At 33.4% G+C, this 21699-nt stretch overlaps 1 protein-coding gene across 2 annotated transcripts in view; it reads right to left on the bottom strand.

Annotated features, from left to right (window-relative positions):
- Positions 1-3341: 3341 nt before the first annotated feature.
- Positions 3342-21699, bottom strand: part of LOC129257019 (ankyrin repeat and BTB/POZ domain-containing protein 1-like) — a 28023-nt gene continuing 9665 nt past the window's right edge. Inside the window, exons 4-14 of one of the 2 annotated variants that reach the window (XM_054895250.2) lie at positions 20419-20474; positions 19113-19257; positions 17934-18093; positions 16999-17044; positions 16360-16476; positions 14563-14687; positions 12895-12996; positions 10229-10390; positions 8344-8544; positions 7397-7598; positions 3342-6477 (exon numbers count right to left, since the gene is read on the bottom strand). In XM_054895250.2, coding sequence (XP_054751225.2) covers positions 6470-6477; positions 7397-7598; positions 8344-8544; positions 10229-10390; positions 12895-12996; positions 14563-14687; positions 16360-16476; positions 16999-17044; positions 17934-18093; positions 19113-19257; positions 20419-20474 — 1324 coding nt within the window. In that variant the 3' untranslated portion in view covers positions 3342-6469. The remainder of the gene's footprint in view (positions 6478-7396; positions 7599-8343; positions 8545-10228; positions 10391-12894; positions 12997-14562; positions 14688-16359; positions 16477-16998; positions 17045-17933; positions 18094-19112; positions 19258-20418; positions 20475-21699) is intronic. The other variant, XM_064097355.1, reaches the window with a different exon arrangement.

Genomic DNA, 21699 nt, shown 5'->3' with positions numbered 1-21699 from the left:
GTTTTCTGTTTCGTGCTACACATAGATATCAATATATTAAAAAAAAAGTGTTTTTCATTCAAATGAAGTGTCAGTTTTTCTTTCAAATTCATAAACACAAATATTAATTTATTGCTCCATGTATTTGCCCTATTAATTTACAAGAAATATACAAAAATATTGTGTCTGAAACTAAATGGAAGTTGATGAGACTAAGTAAAAAAAAAGTGACTTGTTTTCATATGCAAATACATGTAATGGTTTACTAAAAAGTTTTTCAGTACGTCACTGCTTTAAAAATTTATACATATTCCAAAACTGCATTACCGTAAATGTCATACAAAACAATTATTAAATGTCATACAAAACAATTACTCTTTGTTGTAACATGGACCTTAATTGAATTTGTGAAGAAAAAAAACCGACACTCGCTGTCGTATTCATACAATGCATCTTCAACAATACATATTAACATTAATACATATTTACCTCGATCAATAGGATAGCCTTATGAGAGTGGGAGTGTCAATGATCCCTCTTTCAGTTTCCTGCTTTAGCAGCAAAAAGCCCATCAATTCTAGCACACAAACATGTTTACAGTCCATTCGAGGGTTGTTAAAGAAGATTTTTTAGAAAATAGTTATTAATATGCTCTTTATGAGAAGATATGGCCATATAATGCATTTTATGTGAAGATATGGTCATATAATGCATTTTATGTGAAGATATGGTCATATAATGAAGTGAAAAGTTTATGATTTATTGAATAGGGTATCATAAATTAAAACGCAAGATTCAAACAAGTAGCCCATGTCATAAAACCACCGAGCAAACTAAGCTGAGGAATTGGGGGGGGGGGGCGGGTGCAGCACTATCAATGCAGGAAACAAATGTATGCAGCATTATTTGATGTGTTATGCTAAAATAACTTGAAGATAATGTAATATGAAACAGCATTTAAAGAGCACTGTTCAAGAACACATGAAGACCCCGTGGCTCATACTAGTATATCCCATTCAAACAGATGCTGGAAAAGGATAGGTTCTGAGTTCTGTAAGTCTCGAAGTCAGCAAATCAAAGCAACTACAAAAATCATTACATTCCCATTGGTTAAAGTAAAGGTATTTCATGAAACAGCATTGCCAAACATAATCATGGCCATATTTTATGTACTCTGATGAACAAAGATATGGTGGACTGGAACTTGTAGGTTGGCATAAGATTGCATTCTGCAAAAGCTAATGATCGCAAATTTCTGGATTCTACTATCCTGTGGATCTCAACTGGTTCGTGTTTCATAAAGCTGTTCGTAATTTAAGAGTGACTTTAAGAACGAATGGTAACCCTTTCTTATGCGTTAAATAATACCAATGAACATTTAATGGTGAATATCATTTACCATAAATAATTATCACCAGTCGTTTGCAAAGTCACTCTTAACTTTCGAACAGCTTTATGAAACTGTCCCAAGTAGTAAGATTTTCAGCTCTGTCATGTGGAGATTCCTTACTGAATATGAAATAAGAACCAGTAATGATATATTGGTATCTCCTATTTAGGGACATCCAGAATTTAAGATTAACCTCTGCTCTAGATTTATTTACACTGAACTTCAAACATCAAAAAGAGTATTGCATTCAACAATTTTCATACTGAAGCTTTGGATGTCTCTAGTCCTTGTTCCAAAGGGATAGATGAACATGTTATATCTTATTCAATTGGACACCAAATCACTCACAAATTGATCAGATTTGTATTTCAGGACGTTTTTCTTAATTTATCAAAATTTGAGTTTATCAATATTCTTCTAGACCAAATCAAATAGGATAATACACCATATATTTTGAAAATCCTCAATATCATAAATGAACTCATTATAAATTTTATCACAATATTACTCACATTTGCCATTGTTGGGTATATCGCAACAGCAATTCTGAAGCCACGATGCGTAGCAGCATGCAAAATCAACTTTCCTAATAAATGCTTGCTTGGAAAAAAATGCATCTTCCATATGGAACAGTGGAAATGATGAAGCCAATCATTTAATTTGGATCCCTACAACCATTTTATAATAAACATTAAATGTTACACTGCTTTCACAAATGATTCTAGAGATTACACTACTATACAGAATGCAATTATTTTTATTTTTTAATATAAACAATTAATTTGCCTATTTAAAGACATGGACAGTCCTTAACTATCCAAGAAAAACAATTTTTATCAAAAAAGACTGCATAGAACTCACTATCTAAAATGAAGAAAATAAAGGCCTATATCTACACAAAATCTAAAAGAAGATATCCCTAATACAATAGAATAAAATGGACTTGGTAGTACTTGGTACATCAACTGAAGTAGAAATTTTTATAAACATATGTGTATGATTAAAAATTGAAATTACTTTTTTAAAATGAAAATGACATGTACAGTATTTGTTAATGATTCGTTTTCATAAATATTCCTTGTATTGTTTCAACCCATTAGCCCCAGAATATACCATTGGGATTAGGGCAAGGAATGTGTAGCTAACTGAGAGGTACAGAGTACATTAAATATTATTTGATAAGATAGTGAAACAACATGGATCATAAACCCTTAGAAAATAGTGTAATTACAGTCTGAGAGTGATTGACAGATTATATCAAAAGTGCAATATGGTTCAATCTCACAAGTGAGGATGCAGTTGTGCCCTTCCCCATCTCTGTGCATACGATGCTTGATGTACCACATACAACTACATATTTAAGTTTAACTTAACAACACAATACTTGTGTAACAATTTTATTATCAATAACAAAGAATGGAACAGCTTTTATGTAAACTCAATTAACATCAACAGGCAAAACTTGCATGAATAGTATGAATTTTCTGATATGTTGATGAAAATGTATATACATTCTTCACATTCAGGAAACCCTTTTACTACAGTTTAATGGATACAATCATTCTATTCCTTTTCATAAATAGTTTTCTCTTCAATGTCTTTAGTAGCTATAAAGCACTCGCTTTTAAGTATTCATTTATTTCTAATATACATTTACTACATCATATTTGATAATTGCAATCCATTAATGAAAAGTGAGAAGTTGGACCTCATTTCATGGCAAGTCTCCATGAAAATGATAATAGATGACCTACAAGTGCTTATCAACCAATCAAAATAAATGATTCAACTGTAATTGTCATTGACTTACAATGCATCATTGATAGCATCCTTTATGAAATGGGGCCCTGTAGACCAGAAAGTTAGTACGTTATTTAAAGTGATCCCCCGGGGGGCCACTTCCATTGACGAGTGGATACCATGCGCGACCATGGGGTCTCGAAAAGCACCCTAAACACTTATTTTCCATTTTCTGAAAATGCACCCCTTAACAAGTATTGGCGTGTGAATTCATACCCTGAACAAGTATTGGAAACAAAACAATACTCTTGGCAAGTTCCCTGAATTGACCCCCTAAACAAGTACAGCGATATTTTTATTATTATGTCACGGTCGTCGGCCTACCTTCACCCACATCATTGGGTTTAGTACAGCCCCACCTCCCACATCTCGCCCAAATCGTACTCTAAACACGTAGTGTTGACTCTTGGGGAAAAAGTACATCCTTTATAAAACATTTTAGTCTTAATTTTTTACACCCTCGCAAATTTGACCCTAAACACGTAACTTTCCTAGCGAAAATAGATACCTTTTTTTCCTTATTTTAGTGTTTTTGACACCCTTATCATGTTACGTACGTAACGTGCCCTATCTTGAAAAAGACATCCTTTTTACGTGTTTTTTTGGTGGCGCATGGTATCCACTCGTCAATGTAAGTGGCCCCCCCCCCCCCGGGAGTGATCCTGAAGGAAAAAATACAAGGGCCAATGATTCCCTGAAAAAGCTCAGATTTAAAGCTTCATCATAGATAAAATTGGAATATCATGACAAAAAAAAAATCTTCAATAAGTAGAAGATACCAGGTAGATGATATACATGTATCTGTATCACATATTAAGACATCATAAACTTAATGGGGATTAATGTTTCAATCACCAAAAACATGCTATAAATTGTAATAAATGGATGACTGCAGGTAGTAAACACCTCAAACCAAACTCCCCAAGGTCCAAGAAAATGGATATGAAAATTTTAACCAACTTTCTCTCTTTCAGTGTAAACTGTCTCTCGCAATGTCTGACTATCTTTCATGTGGGAAAATTAATTTATCATATTATGGTTGGTGAAAATCAACAACCGAATTCCTAAATATCTAGATATGGAGACCCACTCCAAATAATTGCACCAATTTATCAAAAATGATACAAAGCAGTATCCATTTTTTATAAAGATTTGAACCCCCTCAAAGGCACATGGTCTGACCCATATCAGAATAGATATCATAAATTCACAATTTTTTTCTGCAATACTCATTGTGGGAAATGACTGCTCATGAATTGTTTGTGATATCAAAGAAACTAATAAGGAATCTAAGCAAAAACTTTTCATGTTAAACCATGTTTAAACTTTGCAATAGGAATGTCTAAGATTGAGGTATTCACTTAAGAGACAGAAAAGCTGAATAAAATAAGACACTTTTAACTGATCAAACAGAAAACTACAATGGACCTTAAAATTTTCCACAATAAACCAATGAATTATCAATAAGAAACAAGAAATTTGACGTGTCTAAAGGACACAGATGCCCCCGCCTAACGCAATCAGAAATTCATCCAATATGATATGATATATCATGCAGAAACCAATATGCATATATATAATGAACAAATTTAGACCTTTGACCTAAAGACTCACCCTTTCCATAATAATCTCTGACAGAAGATATGACAGTCAGGTCATTTGACGTGACCCGACTGCACTTTGGTGTCATCTACCCAGACACCAAACATTAAAATGTGTTGAATATTTAAAAAGTTATAATGCGGAAACCAACTGGCATATATAATGAGCTGTGACCTTTGACCTGCGGACTCCGAATTCGAACTTAGCCTGTATTTTGGTGTCATCTACCTACACACTAAAACTATTTTAAATCCGTTGAATATTTCATAAGTTATCATGTGGAAACCAACTCGCGTATTTAATGAGCTGTGACCTTTGACCTGCGGACTCCGAATTCAAACTTAGCCTGTATTTTGGTGTCATCTACCTACACACCAAAAATTGTTAAAATCCATGAAATATTTTTCGAGTTATTGCGCGGAAACCAAGTGGGGGGACGGACGGACGGACAGGGGCAACACTTAATGCCCCCTCTGGACTTCGTCTGCGGGGGCATAAAAAGAAATGATCTTGATCTTCTAAAACTATTCTGCTAAGAGAAATGGAAGGAAATAATTGAGTCAGCAACATCAAAGGAAAGTAAAAATCAGGAGCGTCATGAAAATTAATAATCTGATGTAATTTTATGGCATATAAATTTGTTCCATGTAGTAGTGGGATGTTAATACCGCTCTTCCCCAAGCAAATTTGAACATATATATGCATAACCATCTGAAAGAAAAGCAAAGGCAATGTACATATATGCCTTGCTCAGGGGCATAAGTGCCAAACATATCTTATAAAAGTCATTTCACAGAAAACTCTGGATTAAACTTGTTTGTCGTTGAAAATGTTCACAATACTTCAGTTTCACAATGGAAATGTGAACTGTGTTTTGAGCATGTCACCAAGAAACACAAAAATTTACATTTTAGAAAAACAGAGTACTTTAGACTGTATTGAAAGATGTTGCGAACAGGCTGAAATAAGATGAATAATCACATCTTTCCAATTGATGGATACTTCCATAGTGAATCTGTTACAGCATTGTAATAAAATAATGTGGTAACTTGCGGAGGTTTGATTTAAAAAAATACATGACGTGTTGATGTTAGTGTTTTATAATGATATTTAAAAAAAAAAAAAAAATGCAGGAAAATAAAGACTTGAAGTGATATCAATATTCTAATGAATAAATACAACCACCAATTATGAAACTGAGAAAATATAACACTGCAGTCAGAAGAACATGTGGTACCCTATATATAAAATGATGGGTAATATTATTTGCATTATTACCACTACTATTATTGTTATCACAATCATCATCATCAACATCATCATTACCAACGTCCACATAACATTCAATGCAATATGGCTCATATATTTTTGAAATTACTAAATCCCTTTGGGTCATCACATTAGCACTATAATGGTATTATATTTTCAAAAAATATATTCGTTAAAAGTGCAATAAATATTTCAATTATCAATAATTATAGATGTCATATCAATGAAATATATTACTGATATCATCTACAAAAATAAGCTTTTAGTGATTCCAATCCTCTGTTCAGTTTTCAAATTGCCCACATGAAACATTCATAGATAAAAAATAAGACATCTGATTAAGTAAAACACTGGGTTTTTTGTTATGACTGTCCATACCATACATTGTGTATGGTCATGAGACTCACTCACCAAATACCATTTTAGAAGTCAAAATTCTGGAAATGAAATCAACAGATCATGAAAAAATAATGAAACATTTTAAAAATGGCAAGAAATGAAAAAAATAATAATTGCAAAACAAAATTCCATAATGCTGAAAAACTTAATTGTCTTGAAAAAGCTATACAAAATAAAGAGAGAGAGGGAAATCATTTTCAGAGAATAGTTACAAGTTTATTATCTTGAGATATTTATTCAAAGAGCACCAAGTACTCTTGCAATATATTTCAAAATAGGCAAGCTACCTAATTGCGTATCACTCGCCCATATTATTTACACAGCACCCCTATTACAATACTGGTAGAGCAGCAGAATTTACGCAAGCAGCTGCAGAAAATGTAGATCTAAAATGTTAAATATCTGTATCTACTACAATTCTACAGATACCTTAACTTCAGACTTTTTCTTTTCCAAAGTATATGCCATTTATAGCCATCTACTGCAAGTGAATCTAGTGAAATGTCTGGCCATGATGAAAGGGGGGAAATAAAGATCCTCATCTTTTGATATAATAAATAGATGTATAGATATATAGACTCTGTTGTTCTCATCTGAAGTGCCTTGAGCATCTAATCAAGATGGAAAGTGCACTATACAAATCTCATGTATTATTATTATATATCTGTATTTTAGTATCTGACACTTCACTATTTAGATATAATATCAAACACAAGCTTTTTTCTGCAAAGAAAAAAATCTAGACTGTTCAATTTCATTGAACTGATATGTAAAAAAAAACATGAGGGTTTAAACTAATAAAAATCATATACAAATATCTGTTAAGTTAACCAGTTTAATCCACATTCTAGAAAACTAAATTCTAGAAAATTCATCTCCTTGCAAACATATCACAATAAATATTAAAAAGTAAAAGCATAGGCACTGTTTTCATGATAATAGTATTGTTTGTCTAACCCTCTAGCCCCAGTTCTTGAAGAATATGATCTAAACAACTAAGCTTCATCTGGGCCTCTTGAAGTTCGCTGTAAGTCTGAAGATTATTGGTAAGGTGGAAGCGAAGATCATCTATGATGGGAATGCTGTCAATCTCCTCACGATTCTCAATGCAAGCAGCATCCTCTTTGACGAGCTCAATAAACTCTGTATAGTCAGATATCTAAAGAATCATGGATGGACGAAGGTAAAAGGAACAAACCATTCACAAAATGTATTTTAGTGATTAAGATTACTAAAATAAATTTCAAACTTACTACTTCAATCATGGACCCACAAATAATTATATCCTAAATCTACTCTTGAGCTTATACTAAGATCATCAAACTGACCATCATTCAGACTGATACATGGCAAAACATAATACTTTAAGTGAAGTATCAAGGGAAAAATGGCATCTGGGACAAGCCCTTAAATTATACCTCTTTAAATATCAAAATGTAGAGCCAAGCAATACAGACCTGTCAAGTAACTGGAATAAAAAATAAGTAAATAAAAAAAAGTATTCTGTAATTTCCAAAGTGAATCCCCGATCTTCTAAACTGCAGGATTCCTCAGAATTATCTTGTTGCATATTTCTAATCCTTCATTAATCACAAGGCTCTCTTTTTCTTAAAGAATTTAACCACTTTACCCTCATGTTAAATTCAATCTAACTGCACTATTGAAAATGTATAGTTTCACTTTTATATAGGTCCATCCAATTCATTAAAAAATATTGGTAAATTATCAAATTTTAGGCATGAAAATATGCCTGAAAACAAAAAAATTCTACCTCTTTTTCTATCTTGTAAGTCAACTTGACTTACAAGATAGAATTAATTTGAAAATCGAAGAAAAATGATACTAATAATGAAACCGCATTAATGAAGAACCAGAACAATTCTTATATCTTTCAATTGTATTACCTCATCAAATATTCTACTGATGAACTCTACACACTGATCCTCTAGCTTGACTAGATTAAACATCCTAGAAACCCTTATAACTTGAAAGACATTCTCCTCTGTCAGTTGAGATGCAATCTTATTGGCACAGAACGTTTTAAGGCCTGGCAACAGGTAAAGGTCAGCAACCACTAGTATCTCATAACATAGATCTTCAGTTAGCTGCAAATGGAACAAAGGTTAATGATTATTAAATTGAATAAATTTTAACAAGAGTACCAAAGGGTTGATATTACTATTTTTTCCTTTTTTTGTATTGCATTTCAATTTTTTTTGCTACTTTATCTCAGCAGAGCATGATGAAAAACACCTACAACCCAAATAAGATGGGAACCAGTTCATGGGGACAGAAGATGTGGCTGTATAAATACTCATTTCATACCATTGAAATCAGTGTAAATTGACCTGGGTCTAAAGTCTAAACACTTATGACTAAGCCTAATTTACACTAATTGGTCTTTATTTGGCTGTACCTTGGTCCATCACAAACCAATTCACTGTTGTCAAGCTGTGATGTCACCCTATTCATCAAGAGGGGGGGGGGGGTGGTCTATCAGGTAGGGTGACATCACAGATTTGCGCAGAGAACCAATTCATATAACAAGGCATAAGCGATTTTGTGTCTTGCCCACTTATGAAAATAACCAGAAATATCGTGGTCTGCGAGGGCAATGGAATTGTATCGAAAATTCATTGTGAAATGACTGGGATGGAATAACACTTGTCATAAGAATCTTGCACGTAAACTTTAATGTTGACCTCAAAATGAACTTTGACTATACCATTTGACCTTTAAACACAATAACATGCAGGTCTCCTCAGTACATCTACACCCCAAGTTTGGGTGAAAAGTGACTTACGGTTGCGGATTTGTTGTAAGAGTCTTGCACATAAACTTTAAAGTTGACCTGGAAATGACCTTTGACCTTACCATGTGAGCTCTGACTGCAGCATAACACGCAGGTCCCGAAAGTACATCAACAACCCAAGTTTGGGTGAAAAGTGACTTACGGTTGCAGTTATGTGTCATAAGAGAGTCTTGCACGTAAACTTTCACGTTGACCTGAAAATGACCTTTGACCTTACCATGTGACCTCCGACTGCAGGATAACATGCAGGACCCCTAAGTCCATCTACCATCCAACTTTGGTTGAAAAGTGACTTACGGTTGCGGAGTTAGGTGTCATAAGAGTCTTGCATGTAAACTTTAAAGTTGACCTGAAAATGACCTTTGACCTTACCATGTGACCTCCAACTGCAGCATAACATGCAGGTCCCCCAAGTCCATCTACCATTTAAGTTTGGTTAAAAAGTGACTTACGGTTGCGGAGTTATGTGTCATAAGGTTTGTGATGGACGGATGGACGACGCACGACATTTGGATCCCTAAGTCGCGCGTTCACCTCTGGTGGGTGAGACAAAAATTGGTGCGTTGAGGTTTATCACCATGATATACTGAAATATGGTCATAAAAATGATGAATGAAATGCACAAAAATAAAATTAATAATGTCCCATTTTGGTCCTCCATTTTAAGAGTCATTAATGCTGTTAAATGAATTATATATATAAAATATAGTACTTTTATAGGATTTAATGTCCACTAAGCTGGAATATACATGTAGGCCTATAGATGTTTCATGCGCAACACCACATCTTCAAGCATTGACCACTGCCCGTATAGGCCTACATGTAGATATCATCATCAATATTCTGGTATGCTAACACTACATATGATCATAGAGCTATATGATAATGCTGCAACATTGTTGGGCACTTCATACAAGGCTTCTGAAAAAAATAACTATCAAATATCAAATATAAGTTGTAATTATTGTTATATTTACATTGACACTGTGTGAGTAGAGATAGTTGATGACTTGCATGAAGACTTCTGATGATATCTCACTGAGTTTGATGACAGGAATAGAGTTTTCATCTAGCGATACCTCGCTAAAATGATCAGCAAACAAAGCTTTGAAGTAGTCACTCCTCTCTGTGAAAAACATCTCAAATGTGAATAAGAACAGAGAGAGGTATACTAATAAAATTCTTTTTTTTAATTATTCAATATGTAATTGGTATGACGGCTTGCTTCATTAAATCATGATCTGTTTCGTTACATCATAAGTTCTGTTTCATTAAGTTATAAGTTAATAAGAATACCATTTCTAACACTGAAACAGCAAGTTCAAATTACTATCCTGTAGAGAAAAAAAGGCACAAGTGTCATCTTATCTAACAGAAAACATCCTGTAAGTGATTTCAGAAATATAGACAACATTCTCTTCAGAAATATCAAATTTTACAAAGAGTGCTTGCAAATTGAAAACACGTAACAGTGAGGCCTCCAATCTTTTATGCTTGTGTTAATCATTGTGTGCTGGAAAATAGGAAAGATCTGGACAAATTGAAAAGCAGCATAATGTTTTTTTTCTTATTGAAAATGAATTTTCATTCATTTATTTATTCATCTATATAAATATTCCTCGCAATAGAAGTGATTGGGATTGTGCAGGTGGACCAATTTAAGTAGAAATAATAGTTAATATTTTCTATTGCGCCTTTCCAATGAGATACAAGGGCTTTGAGATGCCATCCCTAATCAGCATAAGAAATAAAATATTTGCAAATTACAAGGCAGTGACAGTATTGTTAAAGTCTAGTGAATACTTGTACATGATAATAATACTAAACAAGTGGAATGCCTCTGGCAGTCTAGCCTGCATAACGCGATTCAATTTTAGTAGCAGTGCTGACTATGAAAACAGCTACTGAATAATTATTCACAAAACAACGCATTCATATGATAATAAAATACGATGTCCATTGACCCAAATGACTTTTGACCATGATCATGTGACCCAAGACGTGTGCAAAACAATCATTCATACTTGATTACCCTTATGTCTATGTTTCATAAACTAGATCTATAAATTTTCTAAGTTATATGAAACAAATTCAACAAATACCCTGAACATAGCTTAAGTAATTTGACCTTAAATGACCTTTGATCTTGCGACCTTAAACACGCACAAGATATTCAGGGATACCTGGTTGTTCCTACATGTATGTCAAAGTTTCATGAACTAGATCCATACACTTTATAAGTTAAGACGACAATTCCACAAATAACCCTAACATTGCCAAAGTTTGTTGACCCTATATGACCTTTGACCTTGATCATGTGACCTGAATATCGTACAGGATGTTCAGGGATATTTGACTGCTCTTATGTCCAAGTTTCATTAACTATATCCATAAAAATTGTAAGTTATGATGACAATTCCAAAAATACACACATGGCCAAACTTCATTGTCCTTATATGACCTTTGACCTTGGTCATGTGACCTGAAACTCAGGCAGGATCTTCAGCGATACACCATTACCCTTATGCCTAAGTTTCATGAACTAGGTCCATATACTTTCATCTAAGTCATGATGACATCTCAAAAACTTAACCTTGATTAAAATTTCAATGTTGACACCGCCGCTGACATCGAAAAAAGCGGCGCCTATACAGTATAGTCTGGCTCTGCTACACAGGTAGTCTGCAAGTTTTGTTTGAATTGATTGAATGTTGATGTCGAGTATCATTAATTTGACAAAACATCCAGGGTTTCCCTCTAATCTAATGAATAGTGCTGTGGGTTCTTAAAGGGCAAGTCCACCCCAACAAAAAGTTGATTTGAATAAAAAGAGAAAAATCCAACAAGCATAACATTGAAAATTTCATCAAAATCGGATGTGAAATAGGAAAGTTATGACATTTTAAAGTTTCGCTTGATTTCACAAAACAGTTATATGCACATTCTGGTCAGTATGCAAATGATGTGACTGATGACATCAACCTCTCACTTTTTCATTTTTATTTTATTTATAAAATATGAAATATTCTTATTTTCTCCTCATTGTCAAGTGAAACAAAGATTAATTCCTCCCTAAACATATGGAATCACCATTGTTTAAACACTTTATGGTTCAGTCAAGTTAGTCCTTATTGCCAAATCTGTAAAACTTGAAATATTGTATAATGAAACCAACTAAAATACAAAACAAATAGTGAGAGAGGGACATCATCGACTCTCTCGTTGCATGGCTGTTTTGTGAAAAATAAGCGAAATTTTAAGATGTCGTAACTTTCTTATTTTACATCCAATTTTGATGAAATTTTCAGCGTTATGATTGTTTTATTTTTCTCTACTGATCCAAATCGAAATTTTCCTAGGGTGGACTTGACCTTCAATATGCAAAGATGGTCACTTTCCTCTGCTAGGTCCTCCATTTAGTTGAGTAGTGAGTGGCTTGAGTCTCGAGTCAAGTTGAACCATGAGTGGATCACGTTGAGTTGTGTAAATACACTATTAAATTCAAGTCAAGTTGAGTAACAAACAATCCAGTCTGAATCATGGTCACATCAAGCAAACTAAAAGTTGAGTCAAGTCTTGAAAGGGGGCTCAATATCATCCAAGTTGATTCATTACAAAACTGATTTAAGGAATATTAGCTTACTTTATGGCAAAAGAATTTGTCTCCTTCTACTTCAAAGCAAACATCAGTGTATGGAGGAACAGGTGATAAACCTCCACAGAAAGGAAACACTCCTTGTGCAAGCTAAAGATAAATAAATCATGATAATCATCACATTTATCTTTACATTAAATAAATTAAATCAAGAAACTCTCTTACAAATGCCAATATTTAAATTTAAATTTGGTGTGACAAAACAGATAAGCTAAAACATAATAAGGTATAAAACTTGCTTGATGTGAACACAGACACAGTCTCATTATGAGTAATTAAATTAATTTAACTTCAGTGCACTTTTCATACCAGCACATCGCTGGTTGCCTGCACAAACCAATGTTCTATTCATGCACGCACTTCACATCTGCCTAAATCAGTGAACTGGAAACTCATTTATAACCATGAATCATTTGACGATGAACAAAATGGAAAAGCAATATAAACACACTCAAATAAAGCACATTCAGGCAGAACAAAGAACATTCAGTATTTTCCTTTCTTGTCAGTATAACACCTTTGTAGACGAAAATTTCATGGTCTAATGCATTCCTTACCTTAGTTTGTTTTCTCTAGTTTACAATAGGCTAAATTAATATGAATTGAATAAATGGGGGTAAAGACGGGAAAAGCACTGAATATTTAATCAAATTCATACGAAAAGTAACAAATAATAGTCTGAATTGCTAATATCACATCATCCCTATGTCAAGAACCATCCTTTGACCAAAGATATAATTAAATCAGTATGAAGTAGTGCTTTTATCGTTAAGAAAATTCTCTGTTGATATATCGCTAAAAATATCTTACCAATATGGATAACTATCACAAAAAGAACATAATCAATACACATTTTTTATGCATTATAGTGATGTCACATACTCACGTTGGTCAAAATTTGTATCTGCCACTGTACCAAGAATAAAATCTGTGTTCATTGTAAGTAAACCATTACATAACATCTTTTAACAAACATATTTAGCATAAATACATCCTCACCTTTCATGTTATTAGCATTATCTTAGGGTTGGATGAAGATTTATCGATAATTTTGGGGCTTTTTGGACATCGCTCTGAGCAGTCAACGTCTTTCGCCTATCCGCAATTTTGTTATCATGCTATACATCTTCAAACGTAGAGGGCAGCAACACACGGCCGTGTGCTGCCTTCTACGTTAGTTGGTACTTTGCTAAAACTGAGCTTGCGCTTGTGAATGTTTACGATTCGATCGAATGGAGTCGAGTGCAGTCACGATGTTTGGATTGTCATGATTAAAGCAAAGTGGGGGTGAGATCGTGTTTTGTGGCTAGTAAGTATTTGTTATTTGCTGAGATTTTGGAGTAAATTCTGTTGCTGTTCTGTGCATTTTGAGGAAAAATACGTTTTCCGTGATTTTCCGTTTGAAAAGCCACTTTCAAAAGGCCGTTTTTTGTGAATTCGCAGAAAATCACTGTCATGTCCCTACATAATAGCGGGTATTATCGACAATGAGAGAAAGGTTATCAATATCGCTAATGGGCAAAAAACAAGCGATTAGCGACAAGACTAGCGATAAAGAGGTTATCGATAACAGCACTAGTTTGAAGAAATAGAGCTCACAGTAACTATGGTAACATTATATGGAAGTACACTATATCAATAAGCAAAACTACTCACAGGATCCCTCTTCTCAACAGGGAATGCCATCTGAGCCAGCTGGTAAAGATCATCTTGTACCGTAATATCATGAGGTGAAGGTTCAACACTCACAATGTTAATATGGGTACCAGGTTTGTTTGGAACTGTTAAGAATTAACATAAAAATTAATGATTATCAAATGCACACTACCTATAATAAATGATTTACTTTATCAATTTGTATTGGTATACATGTACAGATGAATACAAATACCAATTGCCCATAAGAAGTTTTTTTTTTTCATTTTTATTAAATTGTGGTCCCGGGGGGGCCAGTCAAATATATTGCTGTAGACACGCGTGACCAAAAAAAACGTGTTTAAAGGGTATTTTTTCAGTTTTGGACGCGGTCCGCGCATGGACTCGTTAAGGGTATCAAAAACACAGATTTTCAAGAAAAAGGGTGGTTTTGAAAGACCGATCAATGGTCAATCGCGGGGTCAAACGTATTTAGGGTATGTTTTTTAGCCCAAACCTTTTTTTTAAGACTAGCCAAACGTGTTTAGGGTATTTTTTCCCCCAAGCTTTTTCTCAGAGGTCATATTTTGGCGACAACTTGTTTAGGGGCCAAAATGTGCAAATAAAGCCGGCGAAAAACTTGTTTAGGGGGTTATTTTGCACACAGAGAAAAACTCGCTTAGGGGGTTTTGGAAATTCCTTGGTCACACGTGTGTACAGCAATATATTTGACTGGCCCCCCTGGGATTGTGGTAAGCCAAAAAAAAATGAAGGTACATGTATATATATTGGACCAAATGATTATGAGCAGGAAATGGTAATAAGAAAATGTGGATAGAAGACGAACTGATGGTAGACCAAATGATAGTAGATAAGTTGGTAAATTGGACAAATTGGCATTAGACCAATTGAAAATAAACCACTCTCACTATTGGTAAGGTGCCTTAAAGGGGAATCCAACCCAAATAAAAACTTGTTTTTATAAGAAAAAGAAAAATCAGACAAGTTGATAGGTGAAATTTTGAACAATATTGGACAAACAACAAGAAAGTTATGAATTTATAAAATATGTAAATATTGGTAATCACTATACTCATGGAGACTTCAAATTGGCCGCATATGGGATGTCATAGTGATCTAAGGCAAGGACTACTCTTCCATGTACTCCAATACATATTATGGCTAAAATGTCATTTTTCCCAAAAGTTTCATTTCAAATTATATTTTTCTTTCATGAGGACATTAAACAATATACTACCTGGTTTATATTTAGATTACTGCCCCAGGGGAAACCACAAAATCCCTGATAATAAAGTACATGGCCTATGGGAAATTTGTCCTTGCCCCTTGTCATAATTTACTTACCCAGTTGCCAATTTGAAATCTACATACTATTGGTGATCTCAATTTTAAAGCAGCTATAACTTTCTTATTGCTTGTCCGATTTCTTTCAAACTTTCCCCATTCTGTTTAATTTATTTTTATCCTTCCCAACACAACATTTTATGGCCAAGGCTGGATTCCCCTTTAACTACTCAACTATGTCATGTCTACTAAGATGTCAAGTATTGTTTTAATATACTACAAACTCGGCATCCCTATTTAAAAAAAAAAATAATAGCTCCGCAATCAAAGAGATTTATATGAATTCGATAGAAGTGTACATCTCCAACTAAGAATATAAAAAAATGTGTTTCATATTGCATTGCCCATTTGCCTTTCCAAATCAAGATTATTAATAACCAAACCAATATGTTAAAGAGCAAGAAGTAAAGATAGTGAACTTAAAGGTAAAATAGAAAATCAACAAATAATTACCAAAGTTTTCTATCTCTTTTAATCTGAGGTTGATTTTCTCAATGAGTGATGTCATGCCGCATTGTTTGGCAAACCTCAGACAATCGTCAACTACACCAATGTTTACCTTCAAGTATCCTGTAAAAGAGAAAACACTTGTTATGGTCTTCATCAATACACCCTATAAGGGAAATCAATCAAATAATTAGAAGTTTAAAAGATTTAAATAATATAAGGAGTCATTTTTTTGGTAAATCAGCAGAGTTCAAACGAATAATATGACACAATACATGATACATCTTATAACCTAATGCTTCATTACTTTTTACATATCTTTTTCTTCTTCTAAGTAATATTAATTTTTAGCTTTTTTCTGTCATTTTGAATAGAGCTGAGGAAAATAGATCCAAATAAAGGTATCAATACAATTTTACTGATAGAAGCAAGCCAATTAAATGAACATTTCTGATGGAACTATTTGTATTTATATAGTAATAATATAATAATTATATTGGATTGCTTTATTTCACTACCAAAAATATTCCACTAATTAGGAACAAAATTACACTCATCTATGACTCATGGAATATTGGCCCTAATTCTTGGAATATATCTGATATTCCATTCTGTGCCATCCAATATAATATAAATAAAATTCACCTGTGTAGATATATTCCAGTACTCCTTTAAAGGCTTGAGGTCTCACCTAAATTAAGAATAAAATGACTCATGAATATATTTAATACTAACTTTTATTGGACATTTACACAAAATTTGAAACTAAAAAGATCTTTAGACTTCAGTAATTAAAGGTCAAGTCCACCCCAGAAAACTGTTGATTTGAATCATTAGAGAAAAATCAAACAAGCATAACGCTGAAAATTTCATCTAAATCTGATGTAAAATAAGAAAGTTGTGACAGTTTTAAGTTTCGTTTATTTTTCACAAAACAGTTATATGCACAATTCAGTGATATGCAAATGAGAGAGTCGATGATGTCCCTCACTCACTCTTTCTTTTGTTTTTTTATTGTTTGAATTATACAATCTTTCATTTTTTACAGATTTGACAATAAGGACCATTTTGACTGAACAATGTAGGATTAAAACAATGCCAATTCCACATGTTCAGGGAGGAATACAATTTTGTTTCACATGACAATGAGGAGAAAAATAGAATTTTTCAGATTTCATATAATAAAATCAAAAAGAAATAGTGAGTGGGTGATGTCATCAACCTGCTCATTTGCATACCGATCAGGATGTGCATATAACTGTTTTAGGAAATTATCTGATTTTTATGAAATTTTCAGTGTTAGGCTTGTTGGATTTTTCTCATTTTATCCAAATAAACCTTTAGTTGGGGTGGACTTGTCCTTTAAGGTAGTTCAGGAAATGCCACCTTCCATTAAAAAAACAGGAATTAATATTTGCAATAATGGGATGATCAACATGTCAAAACAATAGCTCTTTAAAGATTCCCTCCATCCTCCAATGTGATCATAAGACTTGTTTCATTCACATTGTATCCCTATGATTAGTTTCATATTTTAGAACCACCCAATATTGAATGCAAATGACCTATGGAATACAAACCAAGCTTGACTTGATGTGAATGGTACTTTTATTCTTCCATCTTGTCTCCAGCATCTCTGCAAAGTAATCACTGCGGGCTAGGAGGATACAGCGATGGGCATCAAACGTCTCGTTGTGTATGTCAAACTTAATATCACTGTAGCAGCTGTTCTCAAGTAATCTGGTACAAGAATTGCATTTACATTTTGTCATATTGCCTTTTATTTAATGGATCAACAGATTTATTGTAACTTTTCACTATCTATACCATTCATACCTACACAATACATATCACTGTTTTAATAAAAACATGCTACTTTGTTCTGGGTATTAATGTATTTTGCTATAATTTTTTTCTTTGTTAATTTGCTTTATATAAGGTAGATTAAAAAGTTTAAAACAAACAAAAATATTATTATTTCACATCATTTTGGTGATGACTTTAAAACTGTAGGGAAATATCAATCTGTAAATCAAAGCAAGTATTTATAATACTTGCCTTGGTATTTCAAATCATAAAGGCTTCTCGGCCTATAGGGTCAAATCAATTTATTGAATATAAGTACAGTGTTTTTTCTTTTTTTGTCATATGCCAATCATTGTGCAGGTACATGCAAATTATTTTATTGCACAGCGCCCTCTCTCCATCCAGATTGTGTCAGTCTGGTGGTACATACTCACATTACAGCTTTTTTTTTTATTGTTGCTGTGAGCCCTACTTGTACCCAGGGTGACACTTTCTTTCTTCCCCCCCCCCCCCTTTTTTTTAAGGTTTTGATGGTATGTTTGATTCTAATGTGTTGTGATCTTCAACAACTATATAGTTGTATTTTACTATTCTGTAAATACATGTATGTTCTTTTGGAAAGTCACATGGATTGGAAAGGAAGACATTCAGGTTATCGTTATGTATTTAATCTTTTTCCTTTCCCGGCATCCATGTGACTCTCCTTATCCTATTGTTTGTATATTATGTTGTCTATATGTTTGATTATGCCGAACAAATAATAATAATAACACATAACATTCAATATTTCCAGGGAATGGGTTAAAGAAATATAATTTTCTAGGTGCATGCTTAACTGACACAAAAATGGACTCATAAAATGTGAAATTGGGGAAATCAACAAAATCAGAATTGTGCAAGATATTTGAAAAATAACAAGGAGGTAGAATCTCTAAACAGGTTGATGTTCTAACCTTCTCATGAAATCCTGAAAGAAATTCCTTCTTGCATGACCTGTGACCACAGCTTTGTATGATTTCAGTATGTCCCGAATCTCATCACTGAGGGCGCCATATAGACAACGTTCACCGTCAAATGTTTTGGCTTCACATTTAGCTCCTATGATGCAAACCACACACACACACACATTTAGAAAAGGGAATTAAATGGGGTTTTTTGCTAAGACCAAAGTTGGTGCCAACTTTTGAGAACTAGTCAAAACCTGGGAAATTATTTTGATCCACAATGCCGGAGCAAAATTTCATGGGAATTGGTTAAAAACTGATTAAGAAGTTAAAACCGCAAAATGTTCACCCAATTTTTTCCACATAATACCATGTTACCAGGGCAACATGAATTCCAACACATGCCAATAATGTCTTGCACATTATTACCTCAAGACCATGTGTGTGTCAAATTTCAGGAAAATTAATTAACAATTGAGGAATTAGTTTGAAGCACAAGATTTGCAACCGACCGACTGTATACTGATTCCTATATCCCTTTCAAACTCTGTTTGGGGGTATAAAAACATTGGTAGGAAAGTAACAATCTTTTCTTCTGAATTGCATCAAACCAAATAAGGAAACAATAGGAAGTTGGCATTTTAAACTGAAGAAGTGCACGTAACAACAATTAAGAGTGAATTTAGTGAAATCACTTTGGCTGCTAATGTGGGTTTACATGATTAGTAGTTGGGATTAATCCCGTATTCAAAATCATAATTTTGTCAATCCATATGTTTTTGTGATATTTCAGTATACACTTTAGCTAATTCTATTGTAATATGGATAAAAACTAACCTTTCTTTTGATGTATATCATAAATAATTGTTAAAAAATCACATAAACCTATAATATCTTTTTCTTCTAGCAAGAGTTTCAAAGCTAAAATTCTAGGTACAGTTGCACCCTACCATGTACCCCACGAATTCTGGATTAATGATCTTATTAGTACCTTCTAGAACATCTTAGCCATGCATTAGAAACTTGTATTTTGATCGAGATGATTGCGCCTGAGAAATATCATAGCATATTGCACAAGTGCTGAAAAATTCCACAGAGGCTTAAGTCCAAAATTGCTGTGCAATATTGTGCTGTATTGCACAGTCTAATGAAAAATTATGATCAACGGGTAATAATCATCATAGTGGATAGATTTACTTCACATGATAACATGAATATTGCACTCCTCTTGATTCATACAATATTCCTTAACTCACAAATTATTTCTGGTATTCTGAGTCATCCAATGTAATATTGTTTTCAATTAATAACTTACCATTTTCTAGCAAATAAGTGACTATATCTTTGTGGCCACACAGGCAAGCATAGTATCTGGATGAGGTAATGTAAAAACAGGAATGAATTTGTTTCAATAGCTACAAAGAATATATAAATATGTGCAAGTTTTTATTCTAATTGACAATTTTGATCCCTTTTCAATATTTATTCTTTCATATTTATTAATTCCTTGTTTTATTCCAGGTTTTATCATCATATCATTAAAACATTGTTTTGAATATACATCATAAAAAATATTTTCATAAATGTTATTAATGTTAAACCTTAACTTGTCTTATGCCATCAACAGCACTTTGTATCCTCTGGAAAACATGCTATATAAATCCAATTTTTATTATTATTATTACTATTATTATTATTATTATTATTATTATTATTATTACTATTTATTCATTGTTATGGGGTCCCACTATCTTTACAAGTGGAATGCCTCTGGCGGTCTCACCTGCATCACGCGATTCAATATAGCAGCAGCGCTGACTTTGAAAACTACTATAAAAAATAATGATTCACAAAAAACACCATTCATATAATGATACAATACTACGTTCATTGACATTGACCTTGAGCATGTGACCTAAAAACTTGTCAGTAATACTTGATTAGTAATCCCTATATCCACATTTTATACACTATATCTATAAACTTTGAAAGTTATGACAGCAATCTAATAATTACCTCTAAAATGGCCAAAGTTCAATGACCTTAAATGACCTTTGACTTTGGTCATGTGACCTGAAACTCGCATGAGATGTTCAGTGATACTTGACGACTCTTATGTCTAAGTTTTATGAACTAGACCAATATACTTACAGAGTTATGATGATAATTCAACAAATACCCCCAACATGGCCAATGTCCATTGACCTTTGACCTTGGTCATGTGACCTGAAACTCACAAAAGATGTTCAGTGATACTTGGTTACTCTTATGTCCATGTTTTATGAACTAGACCAATACACAATACAGAGATATGATGGTAATTCAAAAAATACCCCCAACATGGCCAAAGTTCATTGACCTTACATGACCTTTGGTGTTGACGCCGCCGTCGAAAAAGCAGCGCCTATAGTCTATATGCAGGTGAGATAAAAATGGCCATTAAATGAAAAGGCCAAGGATCATTGATATTTTGAATAAGCCTAAAATAAAAGTAGGGAAATCTATTACAATGATAAAATTTTCAATGTTATGGACATTACTGTGAAATAGATTGAACATATATACTTCAATAGTATCAGACGAAAACACTTTTATT

Source organism: Lytechinus pictus, chromosome 3 (assembly GCF_037042905.1).
Source record: "Lytechinus pictus isolate F3 Inbred chromosome 3, Lp3.0, whole genome shotgun sequence".
Lineage (NCBI taxonomy): Eukaryota > Metazoa > Echinodermata > Echinoidea > Temnopleuroida > Toxopneustidae > Lytechinus > Lytechinus pictus.
This window is presented reverse-complemented; position numbering and strand designations above follow the sequence as displayed.